Source organism: Chanodichthys erythropterus, chromosome 2 (assembly GCF_024489055.1).
Source record: "Chanodichthys erythropterus isolate Z2021 chromosome 2, ASM2448905v1, whole genome shotgun sequence".
Lineage (NCBI taxonomy): Eukaryota > Metazoa > Chordata > Actinopteri > Cypriniformes > Xenocyprididae > Chanodichthys > Chanodichthys erythropterus.
In genome coordinates, this window is record NC_090222.1 from 36,655,461 (window position 1) to 36,673,112 (window position 17,652).

General features: G+C 36.7%; 1 protein-coding gene across 1 annotated transcript in view; it reads left to right on the forward strand.

Moving 5' to 3' along the window:
- znrf2b (zinc and ring finger 2b) overlaps window positions 1-16,721 on the forward strand; it is a 68,752-nt gene extending 52,031 nt beyond the window's left edge. The window contains exons 3-5 of the mRNA XM_067411233.1: window positions 14,935-15,040; window positions 15,114-15,196; window positions 16,378-16,721. Of these exons, the coding sequence (XP_067267334.1) occupies window positions 14,935-15,040; window positions 15,114-15,171 (164 nt within the window). The 3' untranslated portion in view covers window positions 15,172-15,196; window positions 16,378-16,721. The remainder of the gene's footprint in view (window positions 1-14,934; window positions 15,041-15,113; window positions 15,197-16,377) is intronic.
- Window positions 16,722-17,652: the final 931 nt, after the last annotated feature.

Consider the following 17,652-nt stretch of genomic DNA (forward strand, 5'->3'; position numbering starts at 1 on the left):
ATAACAATCTGTTACCACCTGTTAGACGAGCCCCAAATTCTGTTACGTCCCCAGCTAGTCTAGGGTTTAGGGGACAAGTAACAGAATAAATATGGTGTGATGTGTGGAGGCAGCAAGGTGCAATTCCCAACCCAAGGGCTTTAACAAAGACCAAAGGCAACTCAATATCAAAAACAAGTTCATTTATTATACAAGTGTGGGAGGATTAAAGCTTCAAGAGGGGACAAGGCCAAAATAACAAACATAAGCCCTCTAACTATTTAGGAAGAAACTAACTAATCTACAAAAGAAAAGAAACCAAAATACAATAATACGCTAACTCCCTAACTAGCTTAAACAAGAGAAAACAAGATATAAAGAAAATGGCACCCACCTCTCTACTAACCCTTCCCCAAATAATTGACAAGATAAACTTAGGTAAAAGGAAAAACAATAACAAAAGTATATACAAAAGAAAAGAACTTACAAAACATAAGGGTTTTCTAGTAGCACCAAAGTACAACAAAAAGTGTCAACACAATGACACTAAAGGGAAAGAAAAACAATTCCATCAACGAGATATAAATCAAAAAAAAAACTAACAAGGCTTTCTGGGTTGGAAAAAGAAGCCTCACGATGCAGCCTCCACACACACACACCCAGCTCTGTGCACTGGTACTGCTTAAATCCCCCACAGCTCCCTCTCCTCCTCCAATCACATCGGATAACCAATTATTGATCATTGGAGCCAGGTGACAGCCATTACTTCCTGCTGATGAAGGGAGAGCGAGAGAAAGAGAGAGAACAGGAAGAAAAACAAACAAAACAAAAACATACGTCCTTGGACGTAACAACCGCGATTATCAAAAGTATGGGAATACTTAAAACAGAGGCCAAATAAAATGGTCCTTTGTTACCTTTGAAAAGCCGAGATGGTGTACCACGGCAGCTCAACTGCGATGCACGAGCACTAGGGGTGTGACGCGAGATTAAAATGTGAAGATTTCTCGTTGAGGCAAAACGTAGTCTCGTGATATTGCCATGACAGAGTGGTTAGGATGATTAGGAAAGAATATAGCCGCGCCGTTTACATTACGCCTCTACTGTCGTTTTGCTTTGTATTTACATAAAAAAAATAAATACAATTTAATTCAGTTGGATAACTGTCGCCGCCGCTCCCTATTCACAGAGTAAGCGTGATCGCTGAAAGTGAAAGTAAACGCGTGGGCGCATTCAAATGCAATTTCAATACCCCGCATTTTGAAAGCAGCTCCCTGATGCATGCAAATATCTCAATATGAAAGCTATTTTAGGCTGGGCAGTGTAGTTAAACAATCTCTTAGCTCTGTATCATAGAAAAATTTGGTCTTATTTGCACTTTGAATATTGAGAGAGTGTGATTATGGTTGCACTTATTGTAAAGCGGTTTCATTTATTAACATTAGTTTATGCACTGTGAACTATCATGAACTAACTATGAATGACTATTTTTATTAACTAACATTAACAAAGATTAATAAATACTGGAGCAAATATATTGCTCATTGTTAGTTGATGTTGCTTAATACATTACTGTTAATAAATGAGACCTTATTGTAAAGTGTTACCATTTTTATCTATACATTTTCTATATATTTCTATGATCAGTTTGTATGATCAGTTTGTGGAAAGGAGTTCAGTTAGGAGGTCAAAAGTTGTAGAAGCTCATAAATCATGTACAGTAAGGGGCCGTTCACACAGAACGCGTCTTTGCATCTAAAAACGCGCTCAGGAGTGGTTATAAACGGTCATGCACGTCCGTCAAGCGCATGTTTACATAGAAAAACAATGGGAAAGTAGCGCATTGGAATAGAAAGACATGTTCTGTGTGAATGGCCCCTTAAGGCCTAAAGCAGTGGTCTCAAACTGCCGGCCCACGGGCCATTTACGGTCCGCCCTCCCTCTCTAACCGGCCCGCAACTAATCTCAAAAATAAAACATAATCCGGCCCACTAAATTATTGACTGACTGACTGACTGAAATGCAAAAAAAAGGTCGCCTCTCTATGGGGGCATCCACATATCGCGTCACATAAGCATTCTCCTTTCCAATGCGCTTTTGCTCCAGTGGCGTCTGTCGTTGGTATGCAACCATGAGCCGCGCTCTCAACCGCGCCGCTTCTATTATGAGCGCGCTTGTCTAAATCACAGTAAAAGCACTCGACTTTAAGTCACGAGCGTCGATTTAAAACCACCGAAACGGCATCTTGGACAAATGTATTGCCAGGTGTCTGTCAAGAAACAGAAGAGTGTACAAATGTATTCAGGGATTGTATTTGTTCAGTACAGTGTTGTTCAGTGCAAGATTTTAATGTTATTTAAGCTAACATAGGGAAAATACTTCCACTAAATGTTAAAAACTAATAATGTATGTAACAATGAGAGCTTTTTATTTTTGGCAAAATAAAGTTGATATATATAGCTCCAGTTTTTTTGACCCCTCCACGCCACAAGTTTAGCTGGTTTTGTTCCTAAATTACACATTTTTTTATTCCATGCACCTTGTTGGATGTGAGAAGTTGCACCAGACTATTGCAATTAATAGTATTTTATAAGTAGGCTATATTAGTAGTATTATATTAGAAATAGTATTATATAATTATATTACACTCTGTAACAATGAGAGAGACACTGCTGTTTACATTTAGTATGGTAAATAAAATATTTATAGTATAGGTATAAAAACATTTTAGTAGGCCTAATGAAAGTAAATGAGAAATAATGCAAAGGAAAGTAAATTTTCTGAAATGTTGCGCTGTCTTTCGCTTGAATGTTAATATGGCCCTCCATGAGGTGTCAATCTTAAATTGGCGGGGGGCCATTTCTGTGATTGAGACCCCTGGCCTAAAGAGACTGAAATCATACAGAAGAGAAGTCAGTCAGTTGAGTTAGTAGCAAAACCTTTTACAGTACTTGAGTATTGTTGTCTTTTACTGCATATGATAATTCAGTCTCAGAAAGAAGAACTGAAATGACATTCATTACAAGATGATTAGTTAAAACATTTCAAATACTTCTGCAGAATATGTGTTTGTTTTTTCTCAGGAAGAGGCAAAACTATGTACAAGATTTATAAATGTACAACCTTAAATGAAACCAAATAAATCATATGCTTGAATGTTTCATTAATTTTATATTGCTCGTGCATCACCCCTCAGCATTTTACTGCTCATGCATTGTGTTTATACAGTGCTGTTTAAAATAGTTTTAAAAACTCTTGACCGCTGTGTCTTTGTTCTCTTGCACTCTAGACATTTTTGAACATGTCTGATTCATCTCACACTGCAAGAACCTTTGAGCTTAGCATTCCCATGATGCAAAGTGGCCACATATGCTGGTCCTGTTGCATTTCTCGGCCTGTGTCACTCCGTGACCTGCATGAAAGAGCAGCATGGAGAGAAAGCTCGCTCAGCCCATAGCGGATCCCAGCAGTCTGTGCAGCATGTTAAGAATCTGGCCGTGTGACAGGAAATCCCTCAGCCTCGCCAACTTCTTAAGAGAGCGAGATTGCGAGGGCAGGAAAAAAGGCTCTGAGAAGCTGGTCCAAATCGATAACTGTCCGCTCTGAGTTATCATGAGCATGGCGTTCTGTTCAACTTTAATTAGCTCTTTAGCTGACTGGGTCAGTCCGTGACGCACGCATGCATGCGTGTGTGCTGCGTGTTTTGATGTTTCCGTATTGTTGTACTTCCTGTGCCACTTAATTAGAACTGACAAATGTATCAGGCCATTTCAAGCCACATGAAGGATGAGCATTTCATATTGGTTTCAAGTGATTGTGTAAATGAACACGCCACTATAAGTTGCATGAATAATCTCATGCTTTGTTGCAATAAACCACTAAGTTATGAAAAATTTTAGTTATAGTAGCAACAGGATTATCACCAAAAATTTTCTTAACGTAAAAGATTTGTGTCTACTGCACTTTTGGGAAGTCTGATTCATTTTATTGAATCATATGTTTGTTCTGTTCAATAAACCGGTTCAGAAAACGATTCACAGGCTGCCTGTGCAGCATTTTGCATTGTTTCTGTATACAAATGTTTTCTTAAATGTTAGTGTTTATAAGCTGTTTTATGTAAGTTTAAGTTATATATTAGGGAGGGTTTTATTCAATGTAATTCTGTCAGCGTAATTCAGATTATCATGTCAGATATATATTTCTCTAATTGCAAAAAGTATTTCAGCCAGATCAGTGGTTCTCAAACAGGTCCAGGGCATCTGCAAACTTCCAAGGAGTCTAAAGATTATTTAAAATTATTCAAAATAAGCTCAAATAAGCATGAAAATAAGATAAAATTACTAAACAAAAAATCCAGATATTTCTTATTTTTAATCACAACCTGTTTGTTATCTTTGAAGAACCAGGATTTTCACATTCTTGAAAAACTGGTTTATAAGGAAGTCTAATTTTAAAAGTGTAATTTCTAGACCTGGAAAAGTCATGGAAACTATTTAAACTCCATGGGCATGTTTTATACATTTCATAAATATACACTTATCTGGTTATGGCAAGCTCTAAAATATTTTATCAGGTAAAAATTGTGAGTAAAATGTATGTTTAAAAATCCTTATCCTCAATATTTATCCAGTAAATCATGAGCAGCTGGAAAAGTCATAGGGCTTTTGAATATTGGGCTTCAGAGTCAAACAGCTAAAAATGCAAATAAATATCAGTCGTCACTCTATATCTGCCAATATGTCTTAGTAAGATGATATTGAAATGCTTAGTTTTATGATCAAAGCTCTGTAGTTTCAAAACTTGATGACTGCGAGAAAAAAGCCTGATTGGATTATATTCGGTGCTCTTATTTTAACATGATTTAATCAAGTAAACATAAGATGCTTTAGTAAGTGTCAATCTTGAACAATATAAAATTTATCCTTGCATTTACTTCATAAAAATCAGTGAAGATTTCACAGCAAAAAGACATGTGAAACATGACCTCAAGGGTAACATTTTTATAATTATACTAAAAAAGTATAACTGCTAAAAAAAAAAAGTATAAACTATCAATTAGATGACAGAAGGCATGTAGTAGATTGTGTACAGCAGGTTTTTTAGCAACATTTTGATCATGTTGATCATTTAGATACCTTAGAATTTTGTGTATCAAATATGAGACATGAGCTTCATAAGGTTTACTTCTTTTTGAGCAGTTTGACAAACTATTTTCAGTCTTTCTCAACACTTTCAGCTCTATTTAACAAATCGTTAAATCATGTTTAAATCTACTCAGCAGACTTTACCTCAAAATCAGCACAGGAAATGCACAAAATAGAATGTAGGTTCAGTTCGCCCCTGTTATGACGTGAATCCTGTTTAAGCTTGTTTTTGTTTAACTTTAGTTATGTCTTGTTTGTTTACATGACTCTCTAACCATATATGCTAATGGCCATCTTATTACCTTGGTTACTGGACAGTCTGGTCTCCTGCTTAGTGATCCGTCAATTTGGTTGTCCAGCTGCGACACGACTTAATTACTGTATAGGATCTATGGATTTCACAGTAAGCGTGCCATAAAAAAGGCCTTGATCATGCTAACAGATGCAGTCCTCAGTCCTGCGGTTCCGGAGGTTAGACGGGATGAACCGGCCCCTGAGAGGGTGAATAATTTGCTGATCTTTTGTTAAGCCGTAGGGAATAGCATCACCATGCCAACCACGCTGCTAGCTACCTGTGACCTTTAACTCGAACGTCTGCGGCGAGACGTGAACTCGGATCAAATACTGGATGTTTGCTCTCTGTTCTCGGGGGAAATAAGAACACACTTCAGTTACAGATGCAGGAATATCTGCATGATCACAGCATAAGGTTGCCATTCATTTGTCCTCATGTGACTAATATTTTGCTCTTATTTAATCTCTAAAATGACTTTTATAGATCACTGATTTCATATAATGAAAACTTGTCTAGGTCATACCCAAAATCAAAACATAAAGAAACTGTCCATTTTAGAACCCTTATTGTGTTTTGCCTTGTGACAATATTTTCATGCTAATTTAGTACATTCTCATGACAAATGCATATTGATGTTTTCAATTCTCATTGTTTTTTGCAATTCCTTTAGTCTCAAAGGTAATTAAACATAATTTTACTAAAATACAGTAAATATATATTATACTGTTCTCTGAAGAAACAAGAACGCACTTTATAACGCACTAATAACTGATCTCTGCATATATAAGGTCACCACTCATTTGCCCTCGTGTGACCAATAGTTTGCTCTCATATAATCTCTAAAATGACATTAAATATTCTGTAATCTACGGAGCCCCGCACATGACATGCAGGTATAAAATAGTAGGCTAAATTGTGCACACAATTTACTAATTTGTTCCCTCGATTCACTGAATTGAACGCACAATTTACTATTTAATTCCCTTGATTTACTAAATCATGCGCAAGCTTTACTAAGCCGTTCCCTCGATTTATAAATTGTGCGCACGGTTTAGCAAATCAAGGGAATGAAATAGTAAATTGTGCGCACAATTTAGTAAATCGAGGGAACAAATTAATTGTGTGCACAATTTACTTTTTTTCACCTGCATGTCATGTTCAGGGCTTCATAGTTTACATTGGATCAAATGTAGGGGTGTGCAATATTGACAAAAAAAAAAATGGGGATTAAAAATTTTGGGATTTAGCAAAATATTGCCTAATTATACTTATCTTTTTCAATATGTATAATTAGGCAATATTTTCCGGAGTGTTTATGCGCTGATACCATGGCTGGTTTAGGCCTATCTAAAACTACCATTAGATGGCACCCTAACCCTGTCATAATGAGTAATTCATTCAAACGATTTGTTCAAAATGGTTGATTTAAAACAGTTCTTCTCCGGCTTTGTTTCAACTATTTTCGTTGGCAAAACAGAGCAAAAACATACAATATTGTGTCCAAAATGTAACTCATTCAATATTAACTTGTTTGTTGAACTGTTGTATAAAATCAATATCACATTCGCAATCGCGCTCATGCCCTGATATTTGGGAAAACGGCACTCGCTTGTGTGATATTACTTAACTATATGTTATGAATATAAAAAAAATTAACAGGGATATTTTTTGCAGTCATAACTTGAATTATACGGGATTCTTACTGCATTATAATAGGCTTCCTCACGCAGTGAATGGTTTTGGACTCTCAAGATGTGTTTTTGTTCATTTTTTGCAAACTGAGTAACATACTTGGTAATGTCGGCTCAAAAATTGTTAAAAATTACAATTACGATATTATCGTAGATGATAAACATCACACACCCCAAATTAAATGTGAAATTTAATTAGAAAGACTGAAATGGTATTTTCTTATAAAACATACTCCCATAAACTTTGTTCTATTTACAATTCTACACAAAAAAAAATAATAATAATAATAATAAATTTCACTCAGAAATTGCTAGTAAAATAAATACAAAGCAATGGCAAGTAATATTGAAAACTATGACATTTTGAAATTGAAAGACTGAAATTCTGTTTTATTTACAACTTCAAAAAATTTGTTTTAGAGTGTCAAGAGTGGACATGCTTTTCTATCTGTGCTCTGTTTCCTGAATTTTGTTGTAGAATGGCTTAAGTTGTCTATTCTGTAAGTGACAGGTTTACTGCAATGTGATTTGATTTGGAATGTCATGAACCCTGTTTGTTCATGTAAGAGTCAAGAATACAGGCTGTTTTCCCATGTTTCTCTCTCTGATGAGTGATCAATCTCCTCATGCTCTCCAGCACTGCAAGCAACTTCAGTTAAACATGCAGGTGCCTGCCTTACTGAACATAGACGACATACTGCAGCAAATGAAAGTTGTTTTTTCAGTGTTCAGTTGTAGCTGTAGGTTTGTTTATCAGCAGAAGTATTGCCCCAGATGAACGGCAGTCAGAGGAGAGAGAGAGAGATAAAGAGGTAATCAATAATCATCTTTCTCATAGAAACAAACACAAAAAGAAAAAATAGAAGAAAATCTGCCAGAGTTGACAGCCACAATGCTGAGGGTTGTTTTTATTTGCCCTTCTGAATCACTTATTTAAAGGGTTTAGCTGATCGATGTAATTAGATTTAGAGGTCGGCCAATAAAAAACTTGAACACTTGTCCAGGTTCTACCCAAAATCGAAAGGAAAATGTTACGGAATATATTTTTCATAAAACAGCTGTCCATTTTAGGACCCTTATTTTTTACCTCGTGGCTTTATTTTCATGACAATTAAGCACATTTTTAAGCACATTTCACTTTTTTTTTCATTCTTCTCATGACTGTTATGCATTAACATTTACATTTATTCATTTAGCAGACACTTTTATCTAAAGTGACTTACAAATGAGGAATATAACGAGATTTATAGAAGAAAATGTATTATTTGAATTGTCAGGTAATGCATACAGATTTTTTCATTTTTCAGTGTTTTTGTATTTGCTATTATTCTCAAAGGTAATAATTTAATTTTTATTTAGGGTTTATTTAATTACAAAGGTTTTATTTAATTACAATATGCGTAAATATGAAGTACAATAAATAATATCGTGATATACAAATAATAAATTGTTTTGCATCACGCTAATGAGAATTAATACATTTTTGGGGGCTAAATGTGCTTAGGTCTTGAAACTAATGTTTTTATTATGTTATTTTCTTTTGCATTTGCATAATTTTTCTTTTGATTTGGGGTGAATATGACCCAGTCATCCCGACAGGCTCTCTGCATCTGGTGTTGGTGGATGTGCCCAGTTAAAGAGCGCAGGGTCATGATGAGGGTGTGATGTGGATTGTGGCATCATCTGTGCTGTGAGGCCAATCAGAGAGACACAACAGAGGAACTATTACAGTGACATCACCTGCAAGGCTTCCCCTGTGTTTGTTTGTCTTAACAAGTGCAAAATAAAGGCCTGTTCAATGAAAAAACAAGAATTCATTCATTTTCAGTGACTTGCAGTGACAAACATCAATTCAGATAAGTTTAACTTGATGCAAATGCAGAAAGACTTGATAGAGAAGTTATTGCATATATGATATGGCTTTGAGCATGTACAAGATAGATATTGATCGGCTCATATATTTGCATTTGCAGCACGTGCAGCCTCTGTGTGTGTGTGTGTGTGTGTTTTGTGTGAGCAGGCGTTCATGTTTACGATGTCTCTCCCGGCGTTCTCCATGGCTCTGTTTGTTCCCGTCACTCTCTGAAGGTCACTGATGTCATGACTGCTGGTTCTAATCACTGCAGTCGTGCGACGGGCCGCACAAGTTCAGTCCACATTCCGCCTGTGTCAGTGTCACTGACACTGACACCACAGCTGAGCTCTGCTTACACACACACACACACACATACACACACTCACTCATGGCGTGTTGTCTTCAAGTGTCGCAGTCAAAAGTTCATCTTAAAAACTGAATCTGATTGGTTTGCAATATAAATTGTACCCATGAATTCCTTCAAGTAAAATTTATTTAATTTTAATGGATTACTTGTAGCATTGAAGGAAAAGCAGCATAAAAAAAAAAAAATATATATATATATATATAATATATAAATTGGGTTATTTTTATATTCATGACAATTTAGTATTGTAGTATTGTGCAAGAATCGTATCGCTGTCAAATATCGATATTTTAATTAAAATAAAGTGCTATAAATAGATTTCTTTGCTCAAAGTGTCACTACTTCCAGGCTTGACACAAGGAATGCGACAGCTGAAACCCATGTCTTGCATACGTCTGTCGTAGTGGTTCTTGAAGCACTGACTCCAGCTGCAGTCCACTCTTTGTGAATCTCACCCACATTTTTGAATGGGTTTTGTTTCACAATCCTCTCCAGGGTGCGGTTATCCCTATTGCTTGTACACTTTTTTTCTACCACATCTTTTCCTTCCCTTCGCCTCTCTATTAATGTGCTTGGATACAGAGCTCTGTGAACAGCCAGCCTCTTTTGCAATGACCTTTTGTGTCTTGCCCTCCTTGTGCAAGGTGTCAATGGTCGTCTTTTGGACAACTGTCAAGTCAGCAGTCTTCCCCATGATTGTGTAGCCTACAGAACTAGACTGAGAGACCATTTAAAGGCATTTGCAGGTGTTTTGAGTTAATTAGCTGATTAGAGTGTGGCACCAGGTGTCTTCAATATTGAACCTTTTCACAATATTCTAATTTTCTGAGATACTGAATTTGGGATTTTCCTTAGTTGTCAGTTATAATCATCAAAATTAAAAGAAATAAACATCTGAAATATATCAGTCTGTGTGTAATGAATTAATATAATATACAAGTTTCACTTTTTGAATGGAATTAGTGAAATCAACTTTTTGATGATATTCTAATTATATGACCAGCACCTGTAGCTCATTTTCTCAAGGGCGGGCAAAGCAGAGAAAGGGGAGGTAACCTTTTCCTGTATGACGACATATAAGGAAGATTCCAGATTGGGCCATCTGAGCTTTCATTTTCTCAAATGCAAAGCAAAATACCCAGGGCTCGGTTTACATCCATCGCCTTTTCTAGCCACTGGGGGACCATATGCAGGCAAAAAAACTCATAAAGTGAACTTTTCATGCCATGGGACCTTTAATGATCCAATTTTCTTTTGGATTTTGTATATTTTCCTTTTTGATTTGGGGTAAATGTGACCCGGACAAATTCTTCATAGGTTTTTAATTAGCTTCACCCCAAAAGGCTTTTATAAATTTAAGATATACAATTATAAATTATACAAAATATGATTTCATATTAATTTTAGATTTTGGGGTGAAACGACCCAGATTTGTTCTTGACAGGTGAGATTGGCCTAATAAGGCCTCTTGGTTTACGATGTTATCCATGTGTTCCCAGATCTGGAAAGTTCCCAGGGGGAATTCAACCCTGTGCACATGCGGTCAGTCGCTCAGAGTCCATGCGCCGCTGTCATCTGCTGTCTCATGTGACCCAGTGTACCGCTCATGCGCCGGCCATAGCAGGAACGTTTATCCAGTATTACGTAACAGTTAATGACTTTGTTTATTTTAGCCAGCGAGTGTCACAGATGTCACAGCCTCGGCGGTTTAACAGCGTTCCCAGTGACATTCACGGCCCTGATACGCATCCCTGCAGATTACTCAGCAAAATGGTGCTAATATTACAGGAATACTCTCAAAAATACAGCATTTTCATTCCATTTGAACCTAAATTAAATATAAAAATTATATATGAAGTAATGCATAAATACACTGTATAAAAACAGTATTTGGTTTCTAAAAAAATGTTTCTCTTTTAAAACTCTTGGACTTCTCAGATTTGTTTCATTCAAGTATTAGCTTGGTCTGAGATGTTTCTAAAATTCATTACGAGAAATAAAAATGGACCCAAACGAGTCAACAGTCTTACAGCAAGAGTTTAGAACTATAAAATGAATGAATAAAATCAATTTATGAGAAATGTTTGAGTTCATATTATGTAGGCAATATTAATTCACACACTTCACCTTTAAGATTTCAGGACACACATATAAACGTCACTGTCCTGATAGATGAGAATAGTGTGAGAGCTGCAGCGTGGCTCCGTATAATATTACAACTCCAATCCGGTCGGTATTTGTGTCACATTACTTCTGTTTAAGTTATGATGTTTATTCCTTGGGAATTCCCACCCACTGATGAACTCTAAGTCATATTAGCATAAGATAATAATAATTTCCAGTTAGACTATTAAGATCTCAGTTTGCTGAATATACCATTAACCCTCAGATAGTCAAGCTTTGAGATAGACATGAATTTTCTTTTCTTTCCTCTTAAGTGTTTTTAGTAAGTGCCTGGTTATTAAAATCGTGGTTTATGTATATTTTGTTTAATATTACACACAAAATTAAATATTGAGGAAGTGTTACATGATGGTACAAATCAATATTGATATGATCCACCTTCACACTAAAGGTATTTAAAGCTTTTGGAACTCATTACTAAAACATTATGCTTAATATAGCACTGAGATTTTAGCAAAATAACAAGCAAACAGCATGAAAAGAGTCAATTGCATTTTTTAACACACTGAAACACAAAATGTTCAGTTTCCTCTAAAGTTAATTTGCTTTGTTCTGAACAATTAATCCAGTTGTGCATGCAACACTGAGATTGTGAGTGTTTCGTGTTGCATGTCATAAATGTTTTTGTTGCGTGTGCTCAGTTTTCAGTGTGTAAGGAACATTGACTCTCCATCAGTCACTGAAATGTAGAGTGGTGTAGAGTGGGAAGCAGCAGTGACACACAGACTACCACAGTTCATGTTAGAGATATCACATTCATCTGTTCAATTACCAAATACTGAATCAGCAATCTCAGAACACACGCTCAGTCTTGTACTTATGATTCATGTCAGATGCAGGAGGAAACCAATGCAGAAGACTGAAGAACCCATTTTAAAAGTTGAACTTCTTTTAACTTGATACAGCATCTCAAAAAGCTCATGGTTTGCAAGTGTACATAACCGACAATTAAACCTAGATCAGATAGGGGAACCCCGAACTTAGTGATTCAGGCAATTAGGGCTCATATATTTGTTTCCTGTTTATTCCATTTTTATTCTTATGCATTTGTTTCCTTTTCATGTAAAGCACTTTGAATTACCACTGTGTATGAAATGTGCTATATAAATAAACTTGCATTTGCTTGCCTTGCAGTGGGGTGGGATGTTATGTAGTTGTTAAGGTGTTATGTGGTCATTAGGGTGTTGTGGGTGGTTGTCAGGGTATTATGTAGTTGTTAGGCTGATATAGGTGGTTGCCTATGGTGTTCTGTTGTTGTTAGTGTGTTGTGGGTTGTTGCTGGGGTGCTATGGGGTCGTTAGGGTGCTGTGGGTTGTTGCCAGGATGTTATGTTGTCGTTAGGGTATTGTAGGTTGTTGCTAGGGTGTTATGTTGTCGTTAGGGTGTTATGTTGTCGTTAGGGTGCTGTGGGTTATTGCTACGGTGTTATGTGGACGTTATGGTGCTGTGGATGGTTGAAGATGTTATGTAGTCACTAGAGAGTTGTGGGTTGTTACCAGTGTGTTATGTGGTCATTAGGGTGTTGTGGGTGGTTGCCGGGGTGTTATGTGATTGTTATGGTGCTGTGGGTGGTTGCTACGGTGTTATGTGGTCATTAGGGTTTTGTGGGTTGTTCCTAGGGTGTAATATCATCATTTGGGTGCAATGGGTTGTTGCTAGGGTGTTATGTAGTTGTTAGGGTGATGTGAGTGATTGACGGCATTATGTGGTTGTTAGGGTGCTGTGGGGGGTTGCAAGGGTGTTATGTGGTCGTTATGGTCCTGTGGGTTGTTGCTAGTGTGTTATGAGGTTGTTAGGGTGCTGTGGGTGGTGACGGTATCATGTGGTCGTTAGGGTGATGTGGGTGGTTGATGGTGTCATGTGGTCGCTAGGGAGTTGTGGGTGGTTGCCAGGGTGTTATGTGGTTATGGTGCTGTGGGTGGTTGCTACGGTGTTATGTGGTCATTAGGGTTTTGTGGGCTGTTCCTGGGGTGTAATATTGTCATTTGGGTGATATGGGTTGTTGCTAGGGTGTTATGTGGTTGTTAGGGTGCTGTGAGTGATTGAGAGCATTATGTGGTCGTTAGGGTGCTGTGGGTGGTTGCTAGGGTGTTATGTGGTCGTTAGGGTGCTGTGGGTGGTTGCTAGGGTGTTATGTGGTTGTTAGGGTGCTATGAGTGATTGAGATCATTATGTGGTTGTTAGGGTGCTGTGGGTTGTTTCTAGGGTGTTATGTGGTCGTTATGGTCCTGTGGGTGGTTGCTAGGGTGTTAAGTTGTCGTTAAGGTGCTGTGGGTTGTTGCTAGGGTGGTGTTATGTGGTCGCTAGGTTGCTGTGGGTGGTTGCAAGGGTGTTTAATTTCATTTACTCTGAACCAAAGTCCTAAAAGTACCATGACCTGAACTTACCTCAAACTTAAGCACTGTTCTTTCGGGACATGCAAATCAAGTTTAAATTTATATAAATCAGTCACATGACTTATGAATATTCAGCTGTGTGAATGACAGGGCCGTCAGACTGTAAAGTGTAGGTGTTTATTATGTAACACCTCATGATCCTGCGAGAAGGGCCACAGGTGTCTGTTCACCTCAGTCTGCCAACAAACAGTGAACGCTGTCATTGGGCTTATTGAGAAATATTAGCTCTTATTTTTGCTTCAGTTTTCAGCCTGAAATCCAACTTGATCGTATTTACTTCAATATTTTCCATGTCTTTATTATGAATAATTCATCAGTGCATGTAAAAAAAATAAATAAAAAATTAGAAAAATGATCTTTTGATGATCTGTTACCACCCCTGAAAATCACAAAATCATTGATGTTTTTCAGCCATCTTTATACAGACACTTTTCACCATCCAATTAATACATTTTTGCTCATTTAATATTTCGTTTCATGCTGAAATATATCACATTACAGAGGTGAAATCATTTGAGTTTTCGATTTGGATCTTATGCAGTTTTTCTGCAGGAATGAGTCTTTAGCACCACCTACTGCTCATTTATAAAAGATACTTTGACTCCCAACATGTTGGGCCTGATTCATGAAACACAAGTTAAATATTGGGTAAATTGTTTTTATATTGTTGTCTTTAATTCAAAGTATTTCAGGTATCATGAATGATATACACAGAAATTTCATGGAAATGCTTAGATATAATCTGATAATGTAATTAGATAAATAAATAGTAATGTAATAATTAGAAAAAAATCATTGATCTGATGCGTTTATGCAGCGTAACTTACATTTATTTGCAGGTTCATATAGCAATTGATTTTCATGAGTATAATCACTTATTTTTATATATAACTTCCTTTTCCAGTAATCACATACGACTGAAAAAGTGATGGAAGTTCCTTGGCCAGAAACTGAGCTAAACCTGATTCAACTTTGATTACACACAGTGTCTGATTTTAAGTGTTCTTTATTGTCTTTTCTCAGAGGACGTCCTGACGAAGGACGCAGGAGAATGTGCAATATGTCTGGAGGATCTGGTCCAGGGAGACACCATCGCACGCCTGCCCTGCCTCTGCATCTATCACAAAGGGTAAAGCTCTTCACATGTGTGTAAGTGTACTTGACATGAGTTTTTCTCTTATATTAATTCTGCTTTCTTTCAGCTGTATTGATGAGTGGTTTGAAGTGAACCGATCGTGTCCTGAACATCCTTCAGATTAAAAGCACCTCTCACACCTTTGCACAGGTAACTCTTATTAATGTCACAGAGATCCATTTCACTTACTGCCATTATGGCATTTAAATGCATGTGCATAAATAAAAACTTCTTTAAAAAAAATGTTCCTAGTAATATTGATTCATCAGCACAGTTTATTTAATATGACCTATGTGTGACGTTATATGCTATTAAATTTTTTTTTATAATTTTATATCATGGTGATATTATTTCATATTAATGGATTATTCATGAATCTGTGAAAAAAGTGTAAAAACAGAAATATACCTTACATTACAGTTCAAAACTAAAGACTCAATTAGTTAGTTCACTTCAGAATTCAAATTTCCTGATAATTTACTCATCCCCATGTCATCCAAGATGTTGGTCTTTTTTTTTTCTTTTTTTTCTCAGTTGAGAAGAAATTAATGTTTTTGAGGAAAACATTCCAGGATTTTTCTCCATATAGTGACTTCAACTGTTACCAATGGGTTGAAGGTCAAATTGTCAGTTTCAGTGCAGCTTCAAAGAGCTCTACATGATCCCAGACGAGGAATAAGAGTCTTATCTAGAGAAACGATCGGTTATTACATATTACATATAAAAAAAATCATTTTGAAGTGAACTAATCCTTTAACAGTTTCATGTTGTCTTCAACTGCATGCAGTTATTATTTTAAGGCAAGACACCCCAGGTGAATAGTGTAAAAAAAAAAATACTTCCCCAGTTGATTAATTACAATAAGTAACATTTTTTGTATTACAAGTTTACTGAGATGTTATGTTTAAATATACATAAATGACGCATTATATAATTAAATATGCACTAATTTGTATACATTTCCAGAACAGAAATATGAATATTAGTTAAAATCAGAATCAAAATTCTTGTTTCATTTTGTTCGACATGGATATCTCTTTATATCACTCCATAAATCAGAAAATTCTGTCAACAGTCAGAAAATACTATGTTTTTAGGAATAAAATGTTATATAAATCAGGCGATATATGAAGAAACCCCTCTGTAAACCCTTCAGAATATAGATAAAATAAAAATGGTGTATGTAAAACTAAACTCTTAAATGTGTATTTTGGATGTTTTCTTTGCATTAGTCTGACCAGTGCATGAAAAAAACAATGGTCTCACCTGTAGTGTCCTGCCTTAAATCATTATAACTCTTTAATTGTTTGCGATGTGTTTCATGTCTCCAGCCTCCTGGTCGTGAGAAGCGACTTGTCCCACTAGCGGACAGCAATGTGAATTCTCTGCCTCCTCATAGACACTGTGACTTTGGTCTCTTCAGGCCGAGCAGGACGCCAGAACGCCCCTCTCTTCTCGTAGCACGACTCTCCCTAGTCGCCATATAAACCCTAGCGTGCCAAAACTCATTCAGGGAAATTCTTTCCACATCACAGTCCCATGAAAACCACAGTGGAGGATGTGACACTTGAGAGTTTCTCCTCTGTTGCAGTTTTCCAGTCAGAAACTTGTGAAGAAGGCTGATCTAGCAGAAGTTGGTTGGCCGGACTCCGGGTCAGCTGACTCGTTAATTATTGGATTGTTCTGCAAGACTTTCTGGTAAATGGGACTGTGTCTCTCAGTGCCTTAATTTTCAGATCCCAAGGGCCAAAGTGGCTGCGTTTCGGATGGTCTTCAGTGGAAGTGCTTGATGGACTCGGAGAAAGACACCTGGATATGACGGACATGTGACCCCTGATTCAGGTCGGCCCTGAGCCATACTGACAAGTGCCCTGTCTTTCATAACGCTGACGCGGTTGTGTTTCCATTGGAGCCATTTTCTCTCTCGATTCCCAGATGGACGAATGTCCTGTACATCTTTGAGTCTTGTAGCAATATCTGTCGGATAAAAATTCGCTGTATCCTCTCACATCGTTCTCCATGATGTCTGAACTTCTCAAGATCATTTACGTCATCATTACGTAAGATGACGTAATCATATGAACATTTAACGTTTTGTCTTGAGACAAATCTGGGCCTTAATTCAACACATTATTTTGGGTGAATCTCATCAAAACATGTCAGAAAGAGCTTTATCAGGTCAAAATCAGAAGAAAAAAAAGTGTTTTGGGGGAATATTAATGTAATGCAGTTATTTTTATTAAAATCAGAATAAATTAAATGTGGTGCATCAAATACTACCATGATGGTATCATTATTATCATTAAATTAATTATAATTTATTTAATTTTTCGAGAAATCAGAGGGGTGAGTTTAAAGGATTAGTTCACTTCAGAATTCAAATTTCGTGATAATTTACTCACCCCCATGTCATCCAAGATGTTTATGTCTTTCTTTCTTCAGTCGAAAAGAAATTAAGATTTTTGAGGAAAACATTCCAGTATTTTTCTCCATATAGTGGACTTCAACAGTTGCCAACGGGTTGAAGGTCCAAATGTCAGTTTCAGTGCAGCTTCAAAGAGATCTACATGATCCCAGACGAGGAATAAGGGTCTTAACTAGTGAAA